General features: G+C 32.8%; 1 protein-coding gene across 3 annotated transcripts in view; it reads right to left on the bottom strand.

Annotated features, from left to right (window-relative positions):
* Positions 1-2,654: 2,654 nt before the first annotated feature.
* Positions 2,655-23,074, bottom strand: part of LOC123716038 (immunoglobulin superfamily member 10-like) — a 113,854-nt gene continuing 93,434 nt past the window's right edge. For 2 of the 3 annotated variants that reach the window (XM_045671530.1, XM_045671532.1), the window contains 16 exons: positions 16,584-16,716; positions 16,255-16,463; positions 15,872-15,982; positions 12,160-12,363; positions 11,411-11,562; positions 10,465-10,606; positions 8,854-8,984; positions 8,325-8,484; positions 7,370-7,526; positions 7,150-7,289; positions 6,676-6,812; positions 6,332-6,497; positions 5,085-5,235; positions 4,536-4,702; positions 4,134-4,282; positions 2,655-3,789 (listed from right to left, as the gene is read on the bottom strand). In XM_045671530.1, the coding sequence (XP_045527486.1) occupies positions 3,643-3,789; positions 4,134-4,282; positions 4,536-4,702; positions 5,085-5,235; positions 6,332-6,497; positions 6,676-6,812; positions 7,150-7,289; positions 7,370-7,526; positions 8,325-8,484; positions 8,854-8,984; positions 10,465-10,606; positions 11,411-11,562; positions 12,160-12,363; positions 15,872-15,982; positions 16,255-16,463; positions 16,584-16,716 (2,456 nt within the window). In that variant the 3' untranslated portion in view covers positions 2,655-3,642. The remainder of the gene's footprint in view (positions 3,790-4,133; positions 4,283-4,535; positions 4,703-5,084; positions 5,236-6,331; positions 6,498-6,675; positions 6,813-7,149; positions 7,290-7,369; positions 7,527-8,324; positions 8,485-8,853; positions 8,985-10,464; positions 10,607-11,410; positions 11,563-12,159; positions 12,364-15,871; positions 15,983-16,254; positions 16,464-16,583; positions 16,717-23,074) is intronic. The other variant, XM_045671533.1, reaches the window with a different exon arrangement.

Raw genomic sequence — 23,074 nt, 5'->3', positions numbered from 1 at the left:
TTTCTTCTCACGTGTGCTTTACCGTGTTGTCTCATTATAAACTTTATGATCTTTATAAATACAGTATATTTTATTCAATAAAACGACGTTTACGTACTGTACCAATAAAAACGTTTATTGTATAACAGATGCACGGGATTTGTAGTTAGTTAATCGACAAATCCCGTGCAGCGTTGCGTAATAGTTATATAATACCCTTATATAATTTAATATGTAGCAATTTTATTTTCTCTTAGATATATTTAGCTGAGTTTCGGTATCGAAAAAGGTATAGTATTGTTACGAGCTAGGGGATCGGATAGAATGCCGTATATCAGTCAAGGGTTTATTTCTTATTGATTAATAAGGCATTTATAGACACACACAAATTACTCGCATGTAGAAAATATAGTCACTAATTACTTTAATTACACACACTTCGCACAGTACCTACTTTATCACTTCGAACTTTATCTCTTGGCAATCGAAACTAGACTAACTGTCCGCGTTCCGGCTCGCTTATATATTCCTGGAAATAATCTTCAACAATATTCGATAACTCTCTAGGCTGAGTAGCGATTGCACAATTCTAGAACGCCGTACTCTCTATCTCTTTCTCACATAGCTCCGTCCTTGTCGCACGGCATTCTAAAGTGCACAGTCTAGTTTCAAGCAGGTTCCGATATTCCCTCTCTCTCCTGTATCATTCCGTCCTCGTCCCACACCTAGAAAATTCGGTCTAAAATATTCCTTCACCAAAGGGGTATGACTAGACGTGAATACGCCTGAAAACTGTACAACTCGACTACGCATGTTCTGAAACTGTCTGAAAAAATGTTTCATCCTCCTGAAGACTACGATAACATTATGCAAATAACCAATATATCATTGACCGTCCCCTGAAACGTTCAGAAATCACATTTCAGCCTGCTAAAAAGTTCTCTAACTAGTGGAAAAATCAAGAAACATTGCAGTCGTCAACCAGTTTTCGTAACAGTATTAATATAGTAGAAGTATTAATATAATTCTTTTTAAATAAATCACTAGGTACATTATTATTGTACACTATATCTACAAGATATTTATTTGTTGTCTGCCATTTATACAAGTATAATTGAGGGATCTGATTTGCACCCAAGCTCATTTAATAGTAACTGTACCCCAAGAAAATACTTACATTGCACTACCACACAACGGCAATTAAGAAAATCGGTGGTATCGTACATTCGTCGTCACGTGTCTGGCCCAGTGTGTAAACATTGATACTAAAGTTTTATGTAATGTCGTAATTTAAAACGATTTATAATTACACTGATTCATTACAGTTGAAAATTGTATATAACTTAATAAAATATTTGCTTAAAGGATGTTTTGTCTATATCTTTACGTGTATTTAACGTTAATGTGTTTTAGGTCGACTTACTTGCGTAAGCTATAAATAAATTAAAATTAATTGAGATTACATAACAGTAACGCTTATCATTAGTCTTATATAATATCGAGCAGTATAAATGAGTAACGTATATATATCTTAACATTGAGCAGCAAGTTATTGAGACGTGCAACTCTCAACCTTGGTCGAGCAATCGAATCACTACTGTGCAGTAATCAATTTTAGTTTCTATGTGGGCATAAAAACATTTGGTAAAGGAAAACATCGCGAGGAAACAGGTATGCCTTCCAAATATCGACGACATGTATCAGCCACAAAAAATTGTTCACTTATAAAATTCATAAATATGTAAGAAATGGGTGCCACTTTGTAAATATACAACTATGGTCAATACTGTATTCGAATAATACTTTTAGTTTAATTAATCTTATTGTTGTCGTTCATTAAAGCAAATATCACAAAGTATTAAACTATCCTATCCTGTTATTTTAAATTTTACACCCAAAATAAGTAATTGTTGCTATTGAACGCTCTTTAATACTTTTATTTTTGTATATACAATTTAATTATCTTTTACGATGTGATTGTAAGGCATGATTTAAGATAACAAGGCTATTATTATTTATTATATGGTGAACTTTCTTATATCATTATGAAATAGCTTAAGTTACTTTTAATGTTTGTTTAATGCCGTTATACTTTATATTAACAGTCGTAGTCAATGACAGTTAATATAATATAAAGATTTTTTTAAAACAAACACTCATTAGAAAAATATATCAAGTTTGCTAGTTTTTGCAACTCGTATGTTGAGAGGTCAGTAAGGATTGGAATAATTATGCATATAGGAAAGAGAATAACATAAAAGCCACGATCATGAATGCTTGATATTTTATTTCAAAACATTTTACAACAAACAAATTCCATTCAACAATGAAACATACTTTGTATGAACTGACAATTGATAATAGCCTAGTTCGTTAATTTATACAGTACTTAGCACCGTTAGTACTAATTTAAGACTAGATTTGCCTTACTATTTACATATATACAATTTACATTTGATCTGATTAGAATAAAAAAAAAGTCAGTCATCATTAAGTTTGTGCTCATCACAATAAATTAATTACAAATGTATGAACTAAGTAATGGGGCAAAATAAATAATTCATAATATAAATTTTTCAACAAGTTGAATTCTTAATTTTAAAATAATCGCCATATATTTGATTATATTAATTACTTATTATAACAATATAATATAACAATAATATTACGGCCACTTAAAGTAAATAACACAAAACAGGGCTTAAATATAATATAATATATTATGTTTAATAACGGTTCAGGTAATACAATCAATAAAGTGTAGTTTAAGTATATTAAAACATTCCTGATTTTGTTACTCCTGGGATCATATCAAAGATCGCACATCTATACGGTACTAACAATGATAAGTGGACCACAAATACTAAGCAAAGTAACCAAAATAAGAAAAATTCACGTGGTTACGAGAAACGATCACGACACCTTGTTAATTTATAAGTGTTAGATTTGAATAACTGCAGTGAAAGTTTATAAACATCTAATTAATATGCAAATAAATACATGCGATATATAGTAAACTGTAAACAATTGGAAAGGTAAAATAAATACAAAAATATTTTAATTAAATTAAGAACTCTATCAAAAAAAAACTAACTAACTAAACTCAAAATAAAAACACAGTCAGCTGATTATATTAACATCGGAGGGATTTTGAGCATTTTCATGATTATATTATTTAGATCAAAGTAATTTCTTCTTAATAACAGAATGGTCTACTTATGACATTATTGAGGGCTTTTAAGAAGAAATTTGCATCTAAAATATATGACATCCAACGAAGAAGTGAATATTTATTTTATTCGAAGAAGATGAATGTGATCATGGAAATACAATATGACATACCTTACTCAAAAAAAATATTTACTCTAAGTAGGTCTGAAAAGCGTGAACCTGTTTAGCTTGGCGTCCCAATATTAAAATCTAAATACTATATAATTTTTTTATGACACTTAATTTTTTAAATACAAATAATAAAAATCATATTTCTCTATTGTTGTATCCCAAGAATTGAATACATTTAATATTTCTTGGGATCTATTTTTCTATTTCAAATTTTTGGAAATACTGCTATAATAAGGTTTTTGGTACACGGAGTAAAGTTTTCATACCAAAGAACATTTACCTATTCTTCTATCTAGATGTCACAACAATGCTGTAATGCATTTATATACAGCTTTCTTGCACGCGATGTGAGGTGGTAACCACTTCTGGTCGCAGGCGATGTGCGGTCAAAGATGATGTGACGCCGCTGCCGGAATTGGGGCTTGTCGTTACTCCCTTGTTTGCTCGTCCTAGACTATGGTATGACTGCTGAAAAACACAATACATGTACCACAAGATTTGTGCTAAAACGCACTTAGAATAATAAATAAAATTTTCGTTTTTCTAATTAAACTCCTCCGAAATGGCTCGACCGAATTGAAATTTTGTGTGCATATCGGTTGGGTCTGCGAATCAGGCAACATCTTTTTTCGGATTTTTGGCAGTATGGATAAATTTTAAACTGTGACCTTTTTACAAGACCAATTATTGAAAATGTATAGAAACAAACAATTGGCATTAAAATCCTCATGACTGGTACACCTACCGTATTATCAAGTTCGGAGATCATATAGGAGACCATACAGTCAAATGAAATCGTTATAAAAACTAACACTAGTCAAAGGAATCCTGTAGTCCTTCTTCCGGAAGTCATAGTAGCCCGCACCGTCAAGCTCCGATCTCAAGCCATCGTTCTTGGTCAGTTTGTTGTTGGACAAGGGACGCTGTAAGCTCATATATCCATTCGAGACTGGACGACGGTCTGTACGAGGAAAATATATGCTTTAAACTAGCTGCTCTAACGTAATTATTTACTCCCGTGTCATTGTTATAAAACTACACACTTCTTATTAAAATTTGATTTACATGGAAAGGCTTTATGTAACTATAGTTCAAGTACTGCGAGCGTGATGATCAAAAACAGCTATCCTGTTTCATTAAAGATAATTTTATTTTGTGTTGCAAAAATAAAATAGTAATAAATATGTTATGTTGGAACAACGAATAAGTCTCACCGTATAGGTATGGTATAATGTCTGGATCGGCGTCGTCGCCGAGGTCTTCCCTTAGTAGCGCTCTACTTGCTCCACTGACTCCCGATCCCACATTGCTTCCTTCATTGCAAGCCTCTTGCTTCACAGGAGTAGAACATTGTCCCGTCCGATCATTATAGGTAGCCTCACTAAAAACATAAGTTTTAACTTCAATAAGTAAACATAAAGATGAACACCTATACATGTCTATAGGAGGCAGATAAGTTCTCGAAATTGTTACAGGCGCACGCACGCAATTTAGAGAACATTTTTCCATAATCTGGAAATTGCGTGAGTGCGCCTGTAACAATTTCCAGATTATGGAAAAATGTTCTCTAGAGATACTATATTTATCTCAATCGTTTTTTTAGGTACAAAGCCATTGCTTATTTGAGATTTGACGATTTAAAATGGGAACTGGTGTTGGTCCACAGCTAATTAAGACTATTTTAGTGAAACCACCACTCGTTTCGATTTTGTTTCTGTTCATTAAAACTCCCTTGTTCTACGGTTAAAAGTAATAGCACTTACTTCAAAGGCGAGTGTTTTGCAGGCATGTGTCTATGTCTGGCATGCCGACGGTATAGTATAGCTAACACGCCACACAGCGCAGTGGCAAGCAGCGCAGACATTGCTGCTATTGATGCCAACACCGGCGATATTCCAAAAGAGACACTTTCACCTATCAAATAGTCATCTATTAAATCAAAGTTTATTCCATTATATTTTTAAGGTGCTTTTTCATATTTTTGTGTACTTTTCATGATAATTTGTCTTTTTAAAAAGCATGTAGGTGCCTGAGACTACCCATCGATTGCTGGGTGACGACATGAGGGTTTTCTCTCGATGTTTTCCTTCACCGTAGGAGCAAGTATTAAATGCGCACGTATGCGCGCTACTAGACCAACAATACTCATGTTCTAAGCAATTTTATAAACATATATGAAATGTCGTGGAAAAAACGTCTTAAAATCGTTAAAATATTCACTTTGTACTATATAATACTTAAAACAAATCTTGTTTAATAAAAACAAAGGAACCTACTAAAGTAGTAAACATTTCTCATTTGGCTATAACATTCGTGCGTAGCATGCGATCTAGACTGAAACTTGAAACGTATTGAGAATGTATATTTCTTTAATAATACGTATAACTTCTACAAGTAACAAGAAATATATATTAAATTTAAATAGTTGGTTTTAATAGTTGTTATTTTCATTTATTTGAGTTTAACAAGTTTTCAAAGGTAAAATATTAAAATAAGATGTTTCGCACACCTTTCCAAAACCACCTTTTATTATTCGCCTTTATCGCCATTCAGAACGAATAAAAACCTCTAAAAATTAAGTCATTCCTTCTTCCGTAGTGGCGTGACTTCAGTGTTCAGATTACAAGTGAGTTCACGGCTTTATTATTATTGGGTAGTAAAGAAATGGTCGCAAAATTAGAAAAACCTTTTTACACAAATATACACTCATACTCAACTCAATAAAGTTCAAATTGCTTTTGAGGCTCAGCGTGAATAAATTTCAGGTTGTTTTGTAATTATAGTTTTATTGAGGAAAATTGCTTGAAGATGTTTATTTGTGCCAATTGACGTGGAAAAATTGCAAGAGGTTTGTATAAACTCACAGTAAAAATAATATGGGGTTTACCTCCGTGATATACAAACTTCATTTAAACAAGAAATTTATAACCTTGCAATTAATTAACAATGCTGTTTGCATTAAGTGTAGAGATTAATTTTATATTAAATGGGAATGGATCATAAAACTTACCTGTATACTTAGCTTGCCCCCTTAGAGTGACATGTTCTATGGTAGTGACATCACTCCTGCCCTTAGCGTTGACCGCGTACAAGTCGATTCTATAACTGACTCCTGAACGAAGGCTACGGATTTCGAAGACCGGTGGAGTTTTATTTGTAGATACATTATAACGGACCTGTAACAACATTAAACTAAATTAAGAAACAATATCAAACATGAAGGCTTAACATTAAAAGCTATTTCATAAAATATTAATTATACAATAATAACAATGAAATTGTTTCAAATATTTATACTTCTTTACAATAACAAATTAAAACCTATAAATAATTTATATAACACTTTATACGTACAGTTAGCGATGGTAGCTCAAGCAACTCCATGAGGAATGTCTGTGGCAGACCACCATCGAAATTCTCGACGCACTCCACAAACAATGAATCCAAACTCTGATTTGCTACTGTGCAGTTCTGTACTTGAAAAGGCCGACCTAGACGAAATAGTTGAAATTTATATATTTTGTATCAGCATTGCACCAATGGTTTGTCCTTGAAACGTGCAATGAACACTAGTTCGTACGTTTAAGGAAAATGTCGTGAGGAAACTGAAAACTGTCAGGCAGAAATTATAAGGCCAAGAATGTGCAGTGACATTATTATTCAATAATCACGATAATGTGAATGTATTGTAGTCACTTCAATTCAATTTATTCAATTCTGTTATGTTGTTGATGTTACCTTCGATTTTATTATGTCACTTACAAAATGAGCCAGTCAGTCAGTCACAGTATAACTATAAGAATTAAAGATTATATACTTAGAATTTACCTGCAGCCACTAATTGAAAAACGCAAGGCACCTTTTGATGGCCTACAGAATTTTCGCCGTAGCAAGCCAATGTCCCATACTCCATGTCAGTACTGGGCGTATAATTTAAAGTAGACGTGTGTCCTAAAACGCTGGATAACCTGAACAAGTAAACGATAGTAAATAAATTTAAAAATTGTTTTAATTTATTAAAGGGGGTCTATGTAAGATAGTACAATACCGTGGAGGTAATTCAGTCTGTTCGCCAGAGTTGTTAAAAGTCCAATGGAAGGATACAACAGCTGGATTTGCGTCAACACTGCAGTGCAACATGACCGTCTCATGCTTTAGCGCACCAAAAAGCTCGCTATCACGACGTTCCGCGCACACTGGTGCATCTGAAAATTACATTGGCTTAAAAGAGATCTCCACACACAATTATGGTTTTATACACATATATCTAACTTTATTACAAAATGAAAGAGTATCATTTCAATGACAAATACATATATAGGGACAAATATGAGGTTGGTTAACGTACAATCTCGATCAATTTTATGCGACTCAAAATGGAGTATAAATGAATTTTAATATCTCATTTGCATCTAAGGTATTATAAAGAGCCTCAAAGTAATCTGCAGAGAAAGTAACAAAAATGGTTAAATGTTCTCGAAAACCGAATCCGAGTTTTATATAATCTGGCAACCCACATCTAACTTCTTGGTTTGGAAAGTTTTTAATCTAGTAAAATGTAGTAAAAGTCGGACGAGTCCCGGGGCATGGGATAGCAAAAACACCTGACGTAATCCAATTAGATCGGATCGGGTTAGACAATGAAAACAAACATTCAATTCTGATTCGTATGACCTAATCCGTGCGCTTCGGAAAAGTTTCGATTCATTAGCTTTTCATGGTTCTGGCGAAAATTGGGAATTGTCGCAATCGATAATCTTACTGCAGTATATGGATAAATAATGATCTTATTGCTTTTGTAAAGCTAAAGTATATTTGTCTGACTATTAAATCAAGCTAATAATAGGTATATATATCAAGTTTTGTTTATTTCAGCTGAAGTCTAATCTATATAATATTTTCAAATAAAAACCACTTAAACAATTCATGTTATAAATAGAACACACATCACAATGTATCAAACTGTAAGTGAATAACTGCAGATAAAGTATGATGATACTCACATCGCACCAATAAAGATACAGGATTGCTTGTTCCCTTTCCTTCACTATTAGCTGCCACACAAGTGTAGTCTCCAGCCGCGCTCCGCGTTACGCTCTGTAGTACTAGGCTTTGGGAGCTCAGAATTATACCCGCAGAGTCATTGTGGAATATTTCGTTATGCTAAAGAATACAAAACTATTTAGAAGTATAATTCCGGCAAATAAGTTGACCCGAGTCACTAGACGCGAAGTCGTTATTAATTTTTTTTCTACGAATACATACATGCACACTCTATTATTAAAATAATAGTTTTCTACACTGCGCGAAATTTGGCCAATTCAATAGCCGATAAATATAGCAGTTTTTGATATTATATTTTGTAATATTTCATAACCTATTTTACTTGTTTAAAGAGAACTTAGATAATAAATAAATTTCTCAATACTAATTTTTATTTTCAATTCATATGAGAAGTTAAAGTATTTGTAGTATATTTTACTGAATAAACTCTTTGATACTAATTAATACCGTTTTTAAATTGTTACTTACACCGTGATACCAAACTAGTCTGTGTGATTTTGGATTTGCTTTGACAGTGCATTCGAAGTATACATCAGCACCTTCTTTTATTTCGTCTGGATTCAAATTTGATCCCATCTTCAAATCTACAATAGGTACATCTAGACAAAAAAGAACATGTTAGTATCTGATCACTTTAATTATTCTAAAATTTATTTTAGAAATAATATAATGAAATATTTCGATAGAAGATAGATATAATTTTTCTCAAGAAAATCTAAACCACATATTAAAATATATTTAAACTCAGTTCTAGATAGATATGAATGATATAAGAAATACTTCAGTTAGTGTTAAGCCTGTAGTAAGTATTAAGCCTTGAATTCTTATTTAAGATTGAATAAATATCAATTTCGCATTCCATATTTCGCTAAAAGTGATCCTTATAAAGGTTCACAAAGTCAATAGTAAATTGATATTCAAATTTGCATGTCATAATTATATTTTTACGGGATGGAAAGCATACTTAATTTAATAATATTTGGCTGTTGTACTATTACTGAATTTAATTACATGGGATATAACTAGTATGGCCATAAATACTGTTACATAAAATCTTTCTTTTATTTCAAATTTCTAATTATTTTAAAATTTTATATATTTTTCGTGTTCATTATCAAATTACTATATCGAATGGGTTGTTAAAGAAAATAGGATAGCAGTGATCGCCTTGCAGAAAGTGGATATGGATCCGTCGGTCATATTACACACACTTTTAAAGATTGGTATCAGCCGTATGTTCGTATATCGTACTATCAACAGATACAACAACAACACTACGTCTGGCGAAGACCAGAAAAGATCGGGGTGGCCGCCTGCTCTTAGAACTACAAAAGCTGTAAATGCTGTCAAAGCCAGACATGATGAGAGCCAGCCAGAAATTAATCGAAACCGCATTAGGAAACAAAAAATCTCTATCGAGTCCTATCCATTCCTTCTAAATAAAACAAGAATTGAAGCTCGGTGCTTATCGTCGATATACAGGCCATGCCCTAAATCAATGTTTACAATTAAAGAGTGGATCGATCAAAACGCCTTTACCGACGAAAAAAATTCATGATTGAAGAACACTACAATAAGCAAAATGATAAATTCTACGATCACAGTTCTAAAGAAGATGTTTAAGTGGTGGGAAAGGTACAACGTGGTCATCATTCTGCGTCAGTGATGGTTTGGCGGGGCGTGTCTTATCAAGGAGTCATACAACTACATTTTTGTGAAAAAGGATCTTCAGCCAAAGTGAATCAAGATACAGTCTTCGAACATGTTGTGAAACCCTTTCTAAAAATTTCTGCACCTAGTCACAAGGCACGAACTACCCAAGCCTGGCTTGAAACCAACGTTCCGGACTTTATAAGAGCTGAAGACTAGCCCTATTCTAGCTCAGACCGCAACCCTTGAATTTAATGTTTGGATTCCGTGAAAATGTCACAGTGACTACCGACTCTGTCGAAAAAGACGAGAGAACGACGAGAATATACATTAATAACTCACATATTGTTTAGCATTGATCGTTTACTAAGTTAACTTTAATAATGTCATTTGTTTTTTATACAAAAATAATCATAATGAAATATTTACACTGCACGTTAAGCTTCCATTTGTCTTCAATAGCTGAGTCCGGGATGTGTGTATTCTCCGCGCGGCACGTCAAGTACTTCCCATCATCTTCAACACTCGGTACTAAACTGAGCACGCTTAGTGTCTCATTGTTCTCAGAGAACTAGAATAATAAAGATTTTTATACAAAAACCACATTCTTTGAGAATGCGTTTATTATTTTCGAGAATATGATGGCATAGTTTCCTCACGATGTCCTTCACCGTACCAGCGAGTGTTAATGTTAATGGGCAGATAGACTAAAAGTCACACATGCACAGCCGGGGTTCGAACCTCAGGTATGAGAGTCTATACATAATATAAGATAGAGAATTAGTATTGGTAGGCGTAGCGAAATGTTATTGTATAAGATTTGATATTTAAATTCAAGCAATATAATGTTTAGAAAAAAATGTTCACGTATTCAATTCACGATATAAAAATTACAATTATTATTTTATTCTTGTCTTTACAAGCAAGCATTAATTAAGAGCTTCATTTTACTCCCAACAATGATACAGTTTGAAATAAAGAAAAATCTTAAGCCTTCAAGAAATAACCCATTATGCACTAGAACAGTTCTTTAACGTCGAAGTTTAATTAATTTAGAACCCGATCCCTTGATATTAAAAAGGTTCTTAATAAAAGTAAATATAAGTTAAGATTTTTTGTTAAAATTTCTGCATAATATCAAAGAGTATAATAAATTCTTCCTGGATATCACTCACAAAATAAAACCACAAGTTTGATTCAACAAGACGGATCAATAATTAACATAGAATTGGTTTTATAATATCACTAACGTTATAACTTTATAGAAAAATATTTTTTGTTCTATATTATTATAATCCGTCGTAAATAATGTCAAATACGAGGATAAGGAAAAGATCTATTAATTAAAAGACAAAGGACATAGACAAAGGCTCACATTTTTCGCCATCCGCTTGAGTTGTCTATTGTTCTTCCACCAGGATACTGAAACGTCGGGCCGCGAACCAGTCGTCTTGCATTCTATTTCGTATCTTTTGTCGGCGGATACTTGTTTTTCTTTGTTCAATATATTTACTGTGATTGGTTTCACTGTGGAATTGATAATTAAATGTTTGACAGATTAAACATTATACTCATAATTTTAGTTATATCGAATTTAGTTTATCAATCAACCTTTTTTCCTCTAAAGACATATGTAGGTTCGAAAGTAAGACAGGCACATGACTTGTTTGTGTATAAATATACTTAAACAATAATCAGTGTCACGGCCAAATGCCACTGCATGGGCATTACAATAAAGTGCACACGCTAATACGGTAAAAACATTGTGTGTAGTTCGTTGCGGGTATAACATGTATATCTAAGTGAATCTAACTTCAAAATAACCTTTTTTACATAATATTATGACTGACACAAGAAAGTTGTGTGTATTTGTGTATTTACTTTAACCAGCCAGAATAAAATTCACAGAAATTCGAATTAACAGTCTTGCCCAACATTTATCTATTTTACATTATATGTTATGACCCTATTTCATTTGTGTATTTGTTTATTGTAACGTAATTGATATGTTCGACTACAACGGTGCTGTATTGGTAGTGATACTTTAAGTGTGAACAAAGTGTGGTCGATGATATAATTACGATCGGTTAATTCGTTGAAATTAAGTACCAGTCAAGTACTTACAATTAATGTCTAATATTAAAACTTTGGTCTCCGGTGGCGCCAAATTAGTATTAGAAGCCTGGCACACTAGTCTCGCATTCAGATGTTGCCTTCCTATATTGGGGAATGTCAGGGAGTTGACAGTGATACCGTCGGATCGCTGGTCACATGAGTCATCGATCACCACGTTCTCAAGATACCATATAACTCGAGGTCTTGGTCGGCCTGGTGAAAAGTACAAACTTATATACGGGTGCCTACTAATTTATCTAATATTATTTATATAGGTGAATTAGTAAGTAGTGAACCTCGTGATCCTTAATTTGTAAACTTTATTTTGTGGTTAGTAAACTATCAGAAGACGATTCTAAATTTAAAATTGACTTAAATAATTTTTTTCCCTTCAAGAAATTTTAATATGTATTTTAAAGTTTTCTTTTTGTTTTCTGAAATTGCCTACTATTACCTGAAGATATTAAGCACTAATTTTACGAGAGTTCAAAAATATAGATCATTTTTAGTTGTGTAAAACTATCGAAGATACATAGCCTATTTATCTATTAATGACATTAACAAAACAATGACGCAGTAAAAAAAATCTATCACACCGTGGGCCAGGATTTTAAAGTAAAATTATTTTTATAATTGAGCCGTGAAAAAAAAACTGGGCCCCATTTCAAAATGCACCAATTAAGCTGTATCACGCCTCCACAATGTATAATTAAGCCACCCATTCACAGGTTTTAATATAATTATTAAATATAACAATAACTTTATGGCTTATATTCCAAACAATAGGCATACTTCAATGATGCCCAAAACAGGACTTGCCTATATTCGAGGTATATCATTTTGCCATTATGATGTCACTATTAACTTTAATTATACATTATTATTACTTTATTGTCACCTTATGTGTAAATTAAGAAATAAAACGGTCATTGGTATATATTATTTAAATTGTTAATTATTTCGATAATTAATAATTTAGAGATGAAGCATTTATGGTTCTGACTAATTTAAGACGTCATATGAAAAATGGCAAAATAAAAGTCTTTGTAAGCCGAATTATTAATATTTTAAGTAATTCTAAATACATTAAGATATATTGTTATTACAGCTTTATTAATGAATCCATACAACAATTGGTTAGTTTACATTTCTGAGTATTAATTGTGTTAGTATAATTCTAAAACTTTGAGTTAGTTTTTTAGCGTCCTCCTCCAAATTTTTCTATTTCTCTTTGTCTTCAACATTGTCAGCAACATTCATCCAGTTTATCCCCGCTAATTCTATGAGTATAACGTCATCTGTCCATATTTTCTTTTGTCGTCCATCTATTTTCAGTAGATCCTGTCCATGTTGTTGTTTCGAGTTTCCATCTTTTATCACGCGCTCTAGAAATATGACCTGTCCATTTCCATTTAAGCATTCGAGCGAGCACAAGTGCACCTTTAAGTTTTGTTTTGTTTTGTTACAAATGTCAACATTTCGTGTTTTGTTTATTCTTATCAACTTTATGATGTTGGCAAAACAGGATTTTTCTTGTTTTCTTGATGAAAACCCACGTTTGACATGCGTTTATCAGACAGGGTAGAATATTTGAATCCATAATTATCTTTTGTTATAGACTGTAGTTTCTTTTAGAATTTCCTTGAGGGTCCTGTACTTCCTCTAAGTAGCATTTATTTTCCTATCTACTTCGTTTTCACTGCTGTTCTTGTCGAAAGATACTTGTTTTCCTGCATACCGGTAATTAACATATTGTAAAGGTTTATTGTCTATTATGATTGGATGGCACAGACAATTGGATTAAATTCTGTAGCCCACACAAGAACACAAGACTTTTTTACTATCCTTGTCTAGGTTTTGAAGCATTTATTTTTATTTTTGTAGCGGTCTTTGAAGACGGCTATGTTATCCGAAAATCTATGGTTAGATGTTTGTTTCGTAACCAGAGGCCGTTCTTATGCCATTCTATAACCTTGGAATACATCTTCGAGGACCGCTATGAATAATTTTGGCGTAAGTGGGTCACCCTGTCTTTCAATTTGAATTTCTCGGCCTTTGTTCTACTAACACCATTGCTGTATGTGCTCTGTAATATATTTATGTATTTTTCATTTACTTTATTATTTTTAGCGCTTCCTGCAGATTGGCCTGTAGTTCTCTAATGTTTAATGGGTTGCCTTTCTTGTACAGCAATACTATATTTAATTGGCGCCATTGTTTTGGCACTTTCTTCTTCTTTCTATTACCATGTTAAAAAGTATTGTCAGATATGTGACTAGGATAGTTGCTCTGATCTTTAGGGCTTTTTTATTTATGTTTTCTGGCCCTGAGCATTTTCCTGACTTTAAGGTTTTTATGACGTGATGCAATATTTGGCCTTTACTTATAGGCATGACCGTTGTCTATCTACGAGTATATCTATATGTTCTTGATTGGTTGTTATTCGACATGTGTTGTCTGACATCTATTTCTTGTGTTCTCTAGGTGTATTTTAACAAAGTTCTAGATAAAAATTGGTTACAAATTCAAGAATATCTATTTTTGGCTTTCTTCTCACTGTTACCTAGGCTCTGCATCCATGTTTTGTTTGAATTATTAACGTGGTTAACAAAATACTCCCCAATATTGTTGTATTTTCTTTATTTTATTTTTTAGTTGCTATATTCTACAGGTCCTGACGTTGTTTTGCTTTGCTCTGGAGTGAAATATATTATAGATTTTGTTTATTTTCTTGAGCACCGTTATGTCATAACTGCTGCTGCTGTTTTTTTCAGATGGTGACACATTTTCTACTTCAGACACGTTAAAAAATTAAAAAATATGTATTATCTCTGGTCAAGGTGGTCTTGTGGGAACGTTATTTCAATGATACAGATAACGATCTGACAAAGATTAAAAAGATAATTTATGGTGTTAGAAACCGCCTTTAAGAAGACCGTAATTGCCATATTACAAAATATTAATATTCATTGTTTTTTTTTTTTTTAACAAATAATGACTATCATCAAAAGTAGAAGGTTATTATAGGTAAATACATGTTCCTATTAATCAGTAAACTGGGTTGTGTTATTTATGAACGCACGTATAAAAGGTAATTTCGTTTTCTTTTGTCTTCAATATTTCCATAATGATAAGAATAACATTCAATAGCTCTTTAAGGTTTCTGGACCACACCAAAAGTAATCGAATCGTATAAAATTATGACTAAATCTTATAAAAGTAGTTAAATATCGAATAAAAGATCCCAATCCAAAAATTGAATTCATTTTTAATAACAACTATTGACAAGCTTTATCAATCAAATGTGCTCAAATATTAACGCGTCGCTATACAACACGAGAATAATTGTCAGGTGCAATTCCCGGGCAATCAATAATACCTAATTGTCTTCTTTGTGCATTGACATGCAACATGATATTGTGTATTCTGTAACCGAAATTTGGTGGCGCTATTGTATTTTTCAACGAATATAGAGGGCAGATTAATTTAAATGGCTAGGCTGTAGTGATCTCCTTTATTTCGGGTTTTATCAACTCGAGTTTTAGACTCAAAATCCTGTATAAATTTACATACGCTTAATATAAGTTAAGTAAAAAGTTTCTTCATATTATATATAGTTTATGACGTTGAAAAAGATAATAATTATATACAGGTTCATGTTGATTTTAAAATGCAAGTAGATGACTGTCATGTACATGTACTTAATAAGTCTAATCTTTACCTCCGTCAACTTCGCAGATCAATAAAACATTGGATCCTTCGTTATAGGGCTCCACGAGTTTGGTCCTATCTCTTCTATTTGCGTCGTATATCGCTGGACGGCTCGGAGGTACTATAATTATAATATTTGACATAATATTGTAAATATTTTTGTTAGTAGCCCACAGTATAATTTTTTCTTTTAAATTTTTATCTTACTGACTTGACAAATATGGTAACTAAAGCTACGTTTCTTTCAATGTCTCTTATACTATGTAAACGAAATTTTATTGTATCGTGTATTTTGTATAATGAGTATATGAAAACAAAAGAGTAATTGGTAATTTTTTTAAATAAAAATAAATTTTAAGGTACAATAAAAAAAATTATAATACAGATACTTACTTATAACAGTGAAATTAACTTTAAGATTTCTAGTGGGAGAGTTTTTGAAATCTACTCGGCATCTATACACTCCAGCATCCATCGCAGTTACATTGTCAACCGTGAGAACTGCTGGTGTTGCTGCCCCGCGGAAATACGCCCGATTTCCGAACACCAGTGGGGAAGACCAGAGCTTTGGTTGGTTATAGGACCGTCCTCGGATGTCAAAACTATAAATATAAGGATATGAGCCTCGTACGATTGGCGAAAGAACCACACCATTTTTTGTTCGTTGTAACACACACTGATACTTGATGACTTATAACCTGAAACATATGACTTTTTCTCACCTATACAATGGTTCTCCATCCGACTCCTTAAACCATAGTACCATAACAACTGCGTCGTCCGAGTGTAGAGGCTGTATATCACAAGGAAGTGAAGCTTTTTTGCCCAGCACTCCCTGGACGTCTAAAGTTGGTACTGAAACACATTTAACATTGTCAGAATCTACTATATAGAAAGCATACGAATAATTAAACTCTTTCGTTTGCCTTTAATAAATCTCTGTAGAAATTTAAGCTTTATAAAGTAATATTGAAAATATCCAGTTATAATTAATGACTCCGACATGATTTTTAATTATATGAGATTAAAATCCTTATATATGAAATTGACGTTTTGTCGTACTGGCAAATCAAATACCATACTCTTTGGTTGGGAATTTCAAATTAATTCAATATTAACAGGTATTTACGCGTGCGTTTGTTTTACGAAAACAATGATTCATTTCATTTTTGCGTTTTAATTTTTATTCTTAGCGTGACTCTATTTATAAAATGGAAAACATAAAATATCGCGTTATTTACGAGTACGAGTTCCACCGTGGCACCGTGCTGCAGAAACGGCTCGAAGGATTAATAATGTGTATGGCGGTGATGTCGCAAAAGAAAACACAGTGCGTTTTTGATTTCAACTTGTTTTTTTCTGGATATTTCGACCTGCAGAACAAACCTCGGGACGGCCGGAGAGCAAAGTTTATAACGAACAATTGAAGGCTATTGTGGAAACGGATCCATCGCAAACTACGTCTGAGTTAGCTGCAGGCTGCGGTGTTAGTGATAAAACTGTATTAATCCACTTGAAGCAAATTGGGAAGGTGAAAAAGCTTGAAAGGTGGAAAACCTCACGAAATGAGTGAAGCATATCGACAAACGCGCCTTGACTGCTTCGTTACATTACTCAACCGGCACAATAATGAAGGGGTTTTAAATCGAAACACTACCTGTGATGAAAATTTGATCCTGTACAATAATCGAATCGCTATACCCAGCCGAACCAATCAAATGGTGCGAACAAGAAAAAATTTATTCCGAAAAACTATAACTTGCTCGTTCACTATAACTTTCTTAAATTTGGCCAGTATTACAGCAGATATTGTCAGCAACTGCAGACCTTAATGAAAAAGCTATCTGCTAAACAACCAAGGCTGGTCAATGGCTCTAGGCCAGTGCTGCTTTACGACAGCGCTAGACCAGATTAGAGAAGTTTCAATTGGAATGTCTAAAACATCCACCTTTACTCCCTGATCTTGCTACAACAGATTACCATTTTTCTCGAAACTTAGATAACTTCTTGCAAGGTAAAAAATTCAATTCAGATGATGCAGCCGCAACCGCCTCCAAAGATTTTATTGATTCCCGTTCGAATGTTTTCTTTAGTAAAAGTATCAATAAACTACATATAAGATGGCAAAAGTGAAAAGACAGCATTGGTACATACTTTGATTAATTAAATATATTCTATATAAAAAAAATCTACTTTTTGTTCCTCCTATACAAAACACTAATTTTACATGTAAGAATATATATTATGTCCTTATTGCACAGCACGAAATCAAAAAAATCGGCAAAAAATCATAAACTTAAAATTGAGATATTCGTTTTAATACTTATAACTAGTATGAGTTGGGAAAATAGATAAAAACATATCGTATAAACAAAAATCAATTACATTAAATAATTTTATCGGATATAATCGCATAAAAACTGGAGTATGCATACGAATATTTAGATATCCATTTGTGTAATACAATTACATATACAACAGGTATTTTGGTATAAGTAGTGGCTAAATAGCGCTGGTAAATCTGGTAAAATTTGCTCTGAAATAACCTTGGACCGGTGATACAAAGTAAACATTTTATAAATTCGATTCTATTTATATTTTATTCTTATAAAAATATATAATGTAATTCAAAGATTAACATTTAGAAGAAAGCAATTTTATAGTCTGTTGTACCTAACAATGCCTTTGAAAAGTCGAAGGACACATAAAGGTTAAGACGTCTTACATTTGAAACCTACGATTTTCTATTAAATCTTTTCTAAAAGTATTACGCCAAAGAAATGATAAATTGCTTTATTTGAATAAAAATACGCCAAACTTGGCCAAAATAGTTTCTTAATATAATTATACCTAGAAAATCATAACGCAGGCTATAATTTGAAGGAGAGCGCTTTTGTAACCGGGAGCGAAGGACCGTGCATCATCTTGGCAACAACAATTAGGGTTTGATTTCTGGTCGAAACGAAAATCATAATTAAATTTAAAATGTGTACGATATCTCCAGTGGGTTTTCAAGACCCGACGAAGAATTACGTTTCGGTAAGTACTGCATTTTCTCTTGGTAAAGAAAAGTATCGTAACGAAACCTGTATGTCCTTAATCTAAAAATCCAGGATGCTCATAAGGCTGTTAAAAGAGCTTATGAACGAGAAATGATTCCAGACAATGCAATCTGATGCCAAAACATACTAATGACAGTATTATTATTTTTTAATAAAAACAAAAAAATCCGGTAATGAGATGAAATATATTCGTTTAAAGTTAATATAAAACGCAATTTATGAAAGCCCAAGAGCATTTCTCGCTTGTTCTGAAAGTCTCAAGTATAAATCCATGTCAAGCTTACTGCAGCCGTCTGACAAATATAGTACTGTAACAGGGATTCGAGTAATACGACAATGAAACGACATCCCTTAGTCTCATATAGACTACATCTTATTTAATCTCTAATTTATCTCGATAATAATGTACAATCAATACAAGGCTATAGCTGGTGAGTGTGATAATCAATATGCGAATTCAAAGCTTAAGTAAATTAATATAAGCGAGAAAGGATTTCATGAAATAAGTTTTGTGTAAGACATCTTGAAGACAATAATGCTATTAAAAAGTTGGTAGGTACGCATTTTCATGACATATGTCATGTTTGTGCATATGTTTTTTACTGTTTTTCTTTACCGTAAGACCGTACCGTACGTATGCTAATTGCGCATATAGAAACAAAAATTCATTAATGTACATTTGGTATTGGAGTACACGCACTACGCTTAACACTACTCCTGATTTCGTATTAGATTACTTTTTTTAGTGATTGATTTAACACACAAGATCACGAATTTTCCATCTACGTCAAAATAAACGTCGGAGGTAAATTATAATGTGATTTTATATCTGGCGGGAATTTTAAAACAGTCTCATTTTATCCAAATTTTACGGCAACTAGCTTTATGGTTACGATTATATTATCGTGACAGTAAGATCTAGTTCACAAGAAACATAGTGTCTTGAGTAACAGCTGGTGTATTAGCAATCAAACGCGAGACGAGGTCATAACTTTCTTCATACTAAATAAGTCACGGATACGGTACATAAAGGTGATGCAAGAATATTTATTTCAAATATACTTAAATTACATCCTTAAACTTAAAATTTAAATAAAGAAAAATCCACGCGTTATAATCCATTACAAATAGTTACCGTTAATTGAATTAACGGTGAGCGTAATTGTGTTGAAATGAAACCGGTCGAGACACTTCAATAATCCTCACAAAAAAATAATATTTAATTTTACTGACGTTAAATAAATATCAGGTTTCTGTCTAATTACAATACTGAGATTAATGAAATTATATACCATTATAATAATATAATTTTAAAACGGATAATATTGAATCCAATAATTATTGAGAAAACTTAAACCAAGATATCCTATTTATAGTGTACCTCTACCTCAAACTAGTTTTTATTCACGTGAATGGAGCCCGGACACGCCAATAGGGTGTGCACTTAATGTCTGACATAATGTTTGTTGATAGTAAAACGGTAGTTCGGGATATAACGACGTTCAGACGCGCACGAAAACTTGTTAGTTTGTTTGTTTTGGGTAATAGGAAACTTTAATAGATAAACATGTTTTCCGTTACGGGACAGATGCATTTTCAAACTCTTTTGATTATAACTTGTCTCAAAAGAAAGTTTACGTTTATTTATTTAATGTTAGACGACTGCTTGGTGCATGAACTTAAAAAAAATCCTGGCTATAACCAAAGAACATGGTTTCAGCAGGACGAGGCAACGTCACACACGTCCAATACGTCTCTGCCACGAGTTTGTGAAATTTTCTCAGGCAATGTGATCTCCGGGAAAGGTTACATAAGTTTACCTCCACGCAGTCCTGAGGTTACATAAGTTTACCTCCACGCAGTCCTGATTTAACCCCTATGGATTTTTCTTATGGGGTTATCTTACGATATCTACGATATAAACCGACATCTCTCTCTCGTCACGAATTGGCAGCCATCACTGAGTCCACCTACCGAGCCGCAGCTGAGCATTTTTTTGTTTGATTAAACGAGCGCTACATTTGGACGACAGACAAATTCCCAAAATGTGTACTTTAATAATTAATAAACACTTTTTGATACACGACTTACATTTTTTTCATCGATCAACTAAATATGAACTTTCTTTTGAGACACCTTCTATAATTAGTTGCGTATGATTGAGGTTTAAGGTGCATACGCCCAGGGCAGGAAGAGAATAGCACGGAAACTAGGAGAGGGGGAGAAACACGGAACATACTGACAACCTGCCCATTAGACAAATGTACGGTATTTTTTGTTCGTAAATACATATATATTAGTGTTATGGGTAACGTTTCTTTTAGGAAGATAAAGTATGTAAATCTTCGTTAGGGAATTTAATCAGTGATATTTAAATAATTACCAAATATCATTAATGTAAACTTTATGCAATTTTTCTTACTAGGTAGTTGTGACGTTCGCGAACCATTAATGTACTTACATTATAATGGTGAAGAATTAGTTTGGTTCAACGCGCTAATCTCAGTAACTACGGGATTAACAAATTTCCTTGCATCGGTTAGTCAAAGGAAGGGTTAAGTTATAACAATATGCTACAATCAAATTAAAACGATGCCGTTGGTCATTATATAAAATTAAAGTTGGGGTCAACTTGTAAATAACCATATTTTTAACTCCTACGTAATCTAGAAACCGAACAGCATGTGACAATCATGCACTTATTATCATATTCACAATGACGCGTATATATTAACAAGTAATTCATTTCTGATCTTAGTTATATAGCTCTCAAAACTCAGATATGAGTGTTTATTATTTGTGTTTGTCCAGCAATTTTGGTCAAACAGAAAATTTAAGAGTTACTCGACCACTATCAATCATGTCATCAAACAATTCATAGTCTTGACATACATTTCTTTAAATGTTTAAAGTCGTTCGTATGTCAAATATGACATTGACCGTTCTTTCGTTCTACGATGTAAAGTAAAAATGATACGTAAAACTTTTGGAGTTTTATATATCCTGTAAATACCTTTAGTATGGGCACGGTAATATTGGAGACTATTGAAAATTGACAGTAACTACACTATCTATATTTAAATCATAGGTGCTAGCATCACTTGCAACACTGGCTGTTATTGCAACTATATATTTTGAAACCTGTTTTCAATAAAATAAGCAATGAAGTACGCAACCCGTCGCAAAACGTTTTAAAACTAGTCAATGTTAAAAGTATTCAATAAACACGTCAAGTAAAAGTGCTTATAATCTTTTTAAAACGAGACTGTACTGTTAAAAACAGACTGACAGACTAAAAATATTGTGTAATGTCCCTGATAAAAGGCATCTGCTACGTAATTATTTACGTCACAAAAAATGATTAATGAATCGTGGTAAGAATTTGACAGTCACATCTTAATACAAATCAGTCTATCAATAATGATTTTTAGACTCACAAATGAATCATACCATTTTTCGGTAAGTTATAAGTGTTATATATATATAACACTTATACTGTATGGTATAAGTTGTCTAAAAAAATATGACTGGTAAAGTGAAGGGCTCGAAGCCCAATCACTGGACCGAGCACAGCTTTAATGTGCTGGGCCTTGTCAAAGTTAGGGCGGAGTAGAGGAAGAAGAGCGCAATTGATTGATTCGTATTAGTTTATTTGATGCTTAAAAAGGTGGCTATTTAAAATGTCACTGTAAAAAATGTAGTAATAATAATATAATAGAAATACATAAAGGCACAACATCTACGTTTCCAAATTGCTATTTTTTTTTAAATATTCTCTCAGGGTTCGCTCTAGACATTCTTTCAACGTTCAGACCATACGGTCGTGTTCTCTTGACTCAAAAGAAAAGTAGACACGAAATTACAATGTTTATCGAACCCGGATTTTTGGGTGTAAGAACCCTTTACGAAATCGCTAAGCCACAACAACGCCCTGAATCCCATAAATATATATATATATATCAATTGTGAAACAGTGGAATCTCGATATCTCGAACCTCATTCAGTCGGAATCCTCAGTAAATCTAAAAATTCACTATTCCTTTCCGCTGAACTTCTAATACATAATACATAAATACACAGTATCTCGAATTATTTAGACTTTGTAACTCGAACAAAATGTTATTTCCCTACGAAGTATTGATGAGACTATA

Source organism: Pieris brassicae, chromosome 11, assembly GCF_905147105.1.
Source record: "Pieris brassicae chromosome 11, ilPieBrab1.1, whole genome shotgun sequence".
NCBI lineage: Eukaryota > Metazoa > Arthropoda > Insecta > Lepidoptera > Pieridae > Pieris > Pieris brassicae.
The sequence above is the reverse complement of the archived record's forward strand: the minus strand, read 5'-3'. Positions and strand labels throughout refer to the sequence as shown.